The following is an 8577-nucleotide window of genomic DNA, read 5'->3' on the forward strand; positions in this document are numbered from 1 at the left end:
CCATACCAAATTCATCAAAATCCGACATCAAATGGCTGATCAAATCCCCAAAGTTACCTCTCCAATTCTCTTCCGTTTTTCTCCAATTTTACACCCCAATTTCCAATTTAGATGATGAAAATCAAGATACAATCATGGAATTTAACTAAAATCAAGTGAAGAACACTTACCCCAATCAACTCCCTGAAAATGCCTTCAAAAATCGCCCAAATCCGTGGCCTCTTGCTCGAAATATGAAAAATGGGCTCAAACCCTCAATGTTGAATATAACACTGCCTGTCCTAATTTTACTCTTCGCGAACGCGGTAGTGCCCTCGCGTTCGTGAAGCATAAACTGCCTCTGACCTGGAATTCCTCCTTCGCGAATGCGAGGACGCACTTGCGAACGTGAAGCCTACGCTGGTTGACCCTACGCGAACGCGGAACTATCCTCGCGAACGCGTAGGCTTATATGCCTGAAGCTCCAATGACCGTTGACTCTACGCGAACGCGATGACCTGGTCGTGAACGCATAGCCTTAATGTCTTACACCTTCGTGAACGCGGGAAGCACTTCACGAACGCGAAGGACAACCCAGTTGCCCTTCTCAAATGCCTTACGCGAACACGAGAGCCCTCTCGCGAACGCGATGAAAGAAATCTCTGCAACATCATACCAGAAAATCTGCCAACTTCTAAAGCCAAGAATTGATCAGTCAACCACCCGAAACTCACTTGAGGCCCTCGGGACTTCAACCAAACATACCAACACATACCACAACATCATTCAAACTTAGTCGAACCTTCGAATCACTCAAAACAACATCAAAACACCAAATTACCCTCGGATTCAAGCCTATGAATGTCTAAATTTCAAAATTTCACAAACGACGCCGAAACCTATCAAATCACGTCCGAATGACCCCAAATTTTGCACACACGTCACAAATGACACTACGAATCTACTCCAACTTCCGGAATTCCATTCCGACCTCGATATCAAATTATCCACTGCCAACCAAAATCGCCAAATTTCCAATTTTCAATAATTCATGCCTAATTCTACCACAGACCTCCAAATCACATTCCGGACGTGCTCCTAAGTCCAAAATCACCTAACGGAGCTAACGGAACCATTAAAATTCAAATACGAGGTCATTTACACATAAGTCAATATCCGGTCAACTTTCCCAACTTAAGCCTTCACAAAAGAGACTAAGTGTCTCAATTTACTCCAAAACTACTACGGACCCGAACCAACCAATACGATACGATAAATTACAGTTGAGGGACACAAAAGGAAGCAGAAATGGGGGAAATGGCGGCTATAACTCACGAAACGAACGGACGGGTCGTTACATGTGGTGCGTAGGCCGCCCTGCGGATCCGCTTCTGTGGACCAGGTGTCCGCTTCTACGGAATTGGCTGGGCTGGCTGGGGTCACTTCTGCGGAGTGGATCCCGCTCCTGCGGTCCCGCTTCTACGGAAAAGGATCCGCATCTGCGGAACCTGGGTTCCTCTCCTTGGGAGGCATCTGAAAGGCGTTGCCCACACCTGCGAGCTCGCACCTGCGGCTGACCAACCGCAGGTGCGGTTAAGACAGCAGCTGGAGCTTTGGCTCTTGCTCCAAACATTCAACTTGGTCCGGGCCTCATCCGATTGACGCTCGGGGCCATCGGGGCCCTGCCCGAACATACCAAAAAGTTCGAAATCATAAAACGGACTTTCTCAAACTCTCGGAACGCCCGAAACAACATTAAAACTAAGAATCACACCCTAAAACCAATTGATTCAAACTTAAGAACTTCAAGTTCTTCAATTTACTTCCAATGCGCCGAAATGTACTTATATTACTCGGAATGACATCAAATGTAAGTCTTAAATGATATTACGGAACTATTCCCGATCTTGGAATTCTATTTGGACCTCGATATCACCAAAACCCGCTCCAAACCAAATTTAAAGAACTTTCAAACCTTTAAGAAACAACTTTCACTATTAGGCGCCAAAACTCTCTCGGATCATCTAAAACCCGATTTGAACATACGGCCAAGTCTGAAATCACCATACGAACTTATTGGAACCGTCAAATCCTGATTCCAAGGTCGTTTACTCAAAATGTTGACCGAAGTCAAACTTGGCCTTTTAAGCTAACCTTAAGGAACCAAGTGTTCCGAGTTCAACCCAAACTCTTCCAAATCACGAACTGACCATCCTCGTAAGTCATAAATCAGTAAAAGCAAGTACGGGAAGTCTTATTTAAGAGAACATAATTTTAGAAAGCAAAACGACCGGTCGGATCGTTACAAAAATATATAAAAACGTTGAAGGTAAATCTATCAGTTAATCGAATAACTCTCTTTGGAATGTTCAAATTGATTAGTTCCTTACTAATTATGTGCACTTTGCCAAGAAATTAAGAGTTAAACTTAAACATGGCAGTTCATGAATTGTGGTAACATATCATCAATTAGCCATCTTGCCAACCAACTTTATGCTTCTTGTGTAAAGTAGTGCAGTTTATATAAACACTACAGTCAACATCTCTATAACAGCATCCCTATATAACAACACTTCACTATAAAAGCGAAGTATTTTCGAAATCAATTTTCATGTTATTTTATAATATATGTTCTATATAACAGCACTTTGCTATAACATCCAAAAATATTCAGAACAAATGAGGTTGTTATAGAGAGGTTTTGACTGTACTATGGTGTTGGGAGACTCACTTATTTATAATAGCGGCGGCTAGGGTTGATTCTCTGCATCTTAGAAATGAATGGAGAAGGGGAATTCATCCGCTTCGTGAGAATTGTCGATGACCGATGAGACAAATCGTGGTTGTTACGGATCCCCTCCGTAATGGAGAGACTGTAGGTCTCCTAATCTAGTATTATTACTACACATGCAGTCTCGATTAACAGGTTTATTAGTATAATTTTTCCCTGCAGAAAGCTCTAAATATTTTAATAATAATATTAACTTAATAATACAGTATATAATAATAATAATAATAATAATAATAATAATAATAATAATAATAATAATAATAATAATAATCGACTTACCTAAATGACAGTTGCATGATACTCTAACATTTTGCATAGTATTAAGTATAGTACACGTTCAAGAAAGCTATCCCTTTTTTCTTACTCCTATAAAAAATTTCTGATTTTCTTTTCTTGAATATGAAAAGATTTCCTATTGATATTTACTATATGTATAATCTAATCATTGAAAGTTTAAAATATCGTCGGCATCACAATATTCTTCATCTATTCTCGGGTTTAACAGAGAAACTATGTATGGCCTTTTAATTTATTTATACGATTGACTCCACATGGCATAACTTTGCACACTACCCCATGTGGAAACTCGAGAATACACTATACTGTTCCCACATAATTTTGTTAGATATTTGTACTAATTAGTGAAATAAAATAAAAGTTAAGTGATCATTGATAAAATTAACCCCAAAATAATCGCTTCAGATTGAGTTATTAATTGATTTGTAAGGCAAAATAGATCAAGGGAAAAAGGTTATATCAAGAAAAAGAAAAAAGAAATAAAACAACACTGAACTTTGATTTCTAGTCACGTCTGAACTTTGGACATGAACCCCTTAATATTTTGAAACACAAAAACAATCAAAACATAAAAAGAGAAAGTAGTTGCTATTTGATTTGTTCATATTGAGATAAGTAGAGAATAAAAATGAATAGCATTCAGGAAAGCAAAGTTGATTTAATGCACTTGCCATTTCAATAAGGCTTCAATAATGTCATCAATCGGCACGTGGTAATATGGCTTAAATCGGCACTGTGCTGTGTCGACAGAAAGAGCGTTTATTTTGAATACCAGAAGAGGAAAGGCCCGTATGCGGGCCCAACATTGTAATCTTTAAATTAGGAAGAAATTTAAAAATAGTCAGATTTATCACTGGTCGTTGAAAAATAACCAAGTTTCAAAAGTCATCGAAATTTAGCCACTTTAAATCTGAGCGAAAACACTGTTCAAAATCCGAAAAAATACGCCCGCAAATTTTACGGGAGTTCCAACATAAGTATGCTTGAACTCCCGTAAATTTTACGGGAGTTCCAGCATAACTATGCTGGAACTCCCGCAAATTTTACGGGAGTTCAAGCATAATTATGCTGGAACTCCCGCAAATTTTACGGGAGTTCCAGCAAGTATAATTGTCCAGTATAATATACTGGAGTTTGGAGCACTGGTGCTCCAGTCTCCCGCAAATTTTACAGGAGTTAGCAAAGTATACCGGTCCAGCATAATATGCTGGAGTTCGTACTCAAATGCACCAGAACTCCCGTATATTATACTGGACCGGTCCCTNTAAGAATTTTGCTAAAATAATATGATTTATTGTGCTCAAACAAGATAAATCACAACGTTATATGTTTAATATTCTTTAATTTCATGTCTTGCTTCTTAATTAATATCTAATAATTATTTATAATTTCTATATAGTAGGTTTACTTTTAAGGTTATTTGCATATAGTTCAAATAATTCAAACCATGATTTGACGTTGCTTATGTCCGTGCATCGCGCGGGTACTAATACTAGTTAACATAAAAAGACTATGTGCTATAATATTCATTTTAACATCAATGTCAAATATAAACTTCAAATTATAAAATTGATTGAATGGTATTATTTCCCCACTATATTTGAATTTTTAACAAGATAATACATTAAAGGTACAAGTGTAATTTATATTAATAATTTTTCTACAATAAAAAATTTACCGATCTATTTGTAAACTAATTTTGAATACATCCAATTTGGTCTTGCAAGTGTTTCAATAGTGGGAACAATCAACTACCTGATGAAAGTTAAAACGAACAACATCATTCTTTACAATACGAGAAAAGTTAAAAAAAAAAAAATTTATGATTTTACTTTATGTCTTGTATACAACAAAATCAAGAGAAATTTTTAGTATAATCAACAAAGAGAACTTCCAAGGGGACTTGCATCCCTAAAGAGGTAATTTACTACTTCAAACAAAGAGAACCAACTACACTAAATAAATATTAACATGATATAAATTGTAGTAATTCAATATAGTAGTTCAAATTATATTTTATTATAACTCGATTAAAATGATGTTACTGGTGATAAGATAATAAATATCTGATAGAAGTCTATATAAATTATAGAGATTTTTATATTCTTAATTAAGGATATAAGAGAAACGTTTTTATTTTTTCTATAGATTTATCATATGTAATTTTTATAATGAAATAATATAAAATATTTTAAGACAATTTATAGATTGTTGAAAATTTATCATGGAAGAATGGAGTTCAAACCATATAAATCAAACGTTCACATCAATTAAGTACATAAGAGATAACCTCCTAGAACAGATGAACAAATATCATCACTTAAATTAACTTTTAAGGTTTAACAAACTATAATTTTTAAAATTACTTTTGTATGTAAAACTTTTAGGTTTGAAATCTCCTTCAAATAGTGTGAATACATGAAAACCTTTTAAATTTATTTTTTAAATTGTGTTAAAATAGTATGGGTAAATATGAAAATCTTGTAAATGTTGCTTTATTATTTAAAAATAAATTTACTTTTTCTGTGAAAATTTTTAGTTGACTAAAAAAAAAATTAATTATTTTATCAAATGAGAAAAAATATTCAAAATGAGTATTTGCATGGAGTAACTCTATGCAAAAGTAGTCTAATCTACATTACATTTAAACTTTTAAAGGAGTGATGTGGTCAAGGGAATGTGGGTTCCACGTATATCAAGGATGACACAATATGCATTTAAGAAATGCAAATAATACAATAATTTTTTTCGAAATGACATATATGCCCTTGGTTGACCATCTTTCCTTTTCTATATAATAGAAAAGAAATATGCTTTCCGATTCATACACTTATGCTTGACAGTTCAATTGGGGTAAGATATTATTATCAATTAGCCATCTTGCCAACCAACTGTATGCTTCTTGTGTTAAATGAGCTCCATCCCAACTGATGTAAGTACTCGGGTCAATGCACACTGGAACTCCTATAGCTCCACATTGATTATGTAAGTCATAGTTGTAATCTCCTCCTATTCCACAACAAGCTTTCTGTAGAGAGTTTTTGTCAAATCCTGAAAAGAAAATTTATAAATGCATATACTTTTTTATAAACACATAAGAATGAGGAGTACGTATTTTTAGCATCACTTACCAAGACTGATGGCATTTTGTAAAAGCCAGAGATAGGCATTGTAGTAGTCACCATAAATGAGTGTAATGGTTGGGTACTCTTTCTTTAGGTCTAGAATGGCTTGCCGCAAATGATCATTGAAGAAGATTATTAAATTATTGAAATCTTTCAAGCAACGGTGCTCATCGTAAGCACTTGAGTTATCCGTAATGAATCTGGTTAGGATAATTGGAAAACAACCACCTGGAAAATTGCCAGGAACTACAATTCGAGTAGCCCCCAAACTAATGACCCTCTGAAAGAGGTAAACAGATCATTAGGTAATAGGTATATAAGGTGACACCTTAGGCAAATCTCACATCGATAAAATACAGGAGAGATGATGGGTATATAATTAAGCAATTAAATCACTAGTTGGCTGGGCCTGGGCGTATAAAAAATAAAAAATAAATACTGTATAAAATAAAAAACTCACCCTAACGCCATGAATGATGGCCTCAACAACTTCTGGCACTATCGTTCGCGACTCTTCCAACGTTTTACCTTGCGATAAGGCAAAGTTGAATTCATTTCCTCCTATTCCTCCAACTAGGAAAAGAGACTTGTTCAATTTGTCTCGGAAATCTAGCAAGCAAAAATATTCATCAATTCAACTTCCGTTAAATTAGATTATTAATTACATATTTCCTAGTTACTAGGAAGTATTTAGCAAATTAATTAATTAATTACCAGTATAGAAGGTGTTTTCGAAATGAGAAGACATCCAATCAAGTTGCACACTTAATGAACTATTGGTTGATGGATTAACCATCTTCATATTTTCCAGAATTTCAACTGATAAAGCAGTAGCTCCTGCTACTGCAAAATCTGCACCATGTCTAAAATCTGCATTTTGATCCTTGATGGGATTTAGGAGAGGAAGACCAGACTCCAGCGCTGTGTTAAAAAAGAAAAGAAAGCATATATTACTTCATCCTATGAATTTGATAGAAAGTCAACACTTAATAGACTGGTAAATTAATACTGAGTTGCCAATTTTCTTTAGTATTAAATATCGTAGTATGGCCTTCAAATGATTTTCTTATTACTTCATCCTATGAATTTGATAGCAGGATTTCGTTGTCAAAATGTGATTACGTAGACTAGTAAGTACAAACAAACCTGTTTATAACAGTCTCTTTTATGTTTTAATTTTTTTTATTGTTATAGTGAAATATTGGTGTAAAGAACTTATATTATAACATAGCACAAGATCAATCTCACACCTATTGAGAGGATAAATTGAATGCACCACGTTGGTAAAATATTTGAATGAACGGGTAGATTGTTTGGTTAACTAGTTCTATGCACTAATATTGTAAAAAGAATATTTACATAATCAGATCATTTATAATTATAATATATTTCTATGATAAGTTATTACTCTCTCATTTCAATTTAGATGATGTAGCTTGACTTAATTGGCACAAGTTCAAGAAAAAAAAAGTCATTTGAAATATGTGGTACTAAAAGTTTAAGGGGCAAAAGCTTAGTGAGACCATGATATTTGCCTAGGTATAAAAACTTCTCATTAAGAGTTTAGAATGAAAATTTTGAAGTTAAATTATTTATAAATATAGAAATGTGTTATTTTTTTGGAACGGACTAATAAAGAAATTATGTCATCTAAATTGAAACGGACTAATATGGAGTAGTAAGTAACCTAGTAAAAATGACAGATAATCTACTATCACAACTTAAAATTCTATGATGGTGTAAAACTTTTTATATGTAGTTAAATCTGGAAAACACGTCAAGAGTAACAGAGATAAAGTATCAAACCTATGAAATCAATCATGAGCATGCCATTGGAACAACGTCCGGTTGCATTCTGAAAAAAATTCATTCCATAAGGAAATCTTGCACATAGAGTATGAGCTCCACAAATCCTCTCTCTGATACAGTTGCCTGTATCGGCAAGTGAGTCACCTAACTGATATATTTTATCAAATTTGCAATTAATCAATCGTGGTTTTTGAAGCATTAGTACTTCTTGATCAGCATCACTTTTCTGCTGAAGAACCACGAAACTGATCAAGGAAATAAATAGGAGATGAAGAACTGATCTTATTATCAGTGCCATGGCCAAACTTTTGAAAATAGAAAACTGCACTAAGGCAACCGAAACTTCAGCCTTACAAATACTACATGTAGTATTGACGATAACAAAATTAAATTTATTGTAGGAGGAGTTAATTATCATGGGGTCCATCCATTCAAGACCGAAATTAATAGGCATGTGGAAAATACATGGCTGAGAATTTGTTGTTTGGAGGCAACCTATGCAACTTGTGGAGGAAAATTAGCACTTTACTGATATATCTTTTGAGTGTTATAGTGGTCTTTAGAGTATTTTACGTG

General features: G+C 34.6%; 1 protein-coding gene across 1 annotated transcript; it reads right to left on the bottom strand.

The window, feature by feature from the left end:
• Positions 1-5733: 5733 nt before the first annotated feature.
• Positions 5734-8375, bottom strand: LOC109209904 (acetylajmalan esterase-like). The gene is made up of 5 exons (XM_019373264.1): positions 7999-8375; positions 6907-7113; positions 6653-6801; positions 6199-6472; positions 5734-6118 (listed from the first exon to the last, which is right to left on the bottom strand). The coding sequence occupies exons 1-5, from the start codon at positions 8297-8299 to the stop codon at positions 5898-5900; spliced, it is 1152 nt and encodes a 383-aa protein (XP_019228809.1). The 5' UTR covers positions 8300-8375; the 3' UTR covers positions 5734-5897.
• Positions 8376-8577: the final 202 nt, after the last annotated feature.

The sequence above is a fragment of the Nicotiana attenuata genome, unplaced genomic scaffold, assembly GCF_001879085.1.
Source record: "Nicotiana attenuata strain UT unplaced genomic scaffold, NIATTr2, whole genome shotgun sequence".
In the NCBI taxonomy this organism is placed as follows: Eukaryota; Viridiplantae; Streptophyta; class Magnoliopsida; order Solanales; family Solanaceae; genus Nicotiana; species Nicotiana attenuata.

What these genes read in the sequence shown, in the direction of transcription:
- LOC109209904 (XM_019373264.1), bottom strand. Translation starts at nt 8,299, where the DNA reads ATGGCACTGATAATAAGATCAGTTCTTCATCTCCTATTTATTTCCTTG. An exon ending in GCTCATGATTGATTTCATAG is followed by an intron (nt 7,114 to 7,998) that starts GTTTGATACTTT and finishes TTTTTAACACAG; the next exon opens with CGCTGGAGTCTGGTCTTCCT. An exon ending in CCATCATTCATGGCGTTAGG is followed by an intron (nt 6,473 to 6,652) that starts GTGAGTTTTTTA and finishes TACCTCTTTCAG; the next exon opens with AGGGTCATTAGTTTGGGGGC.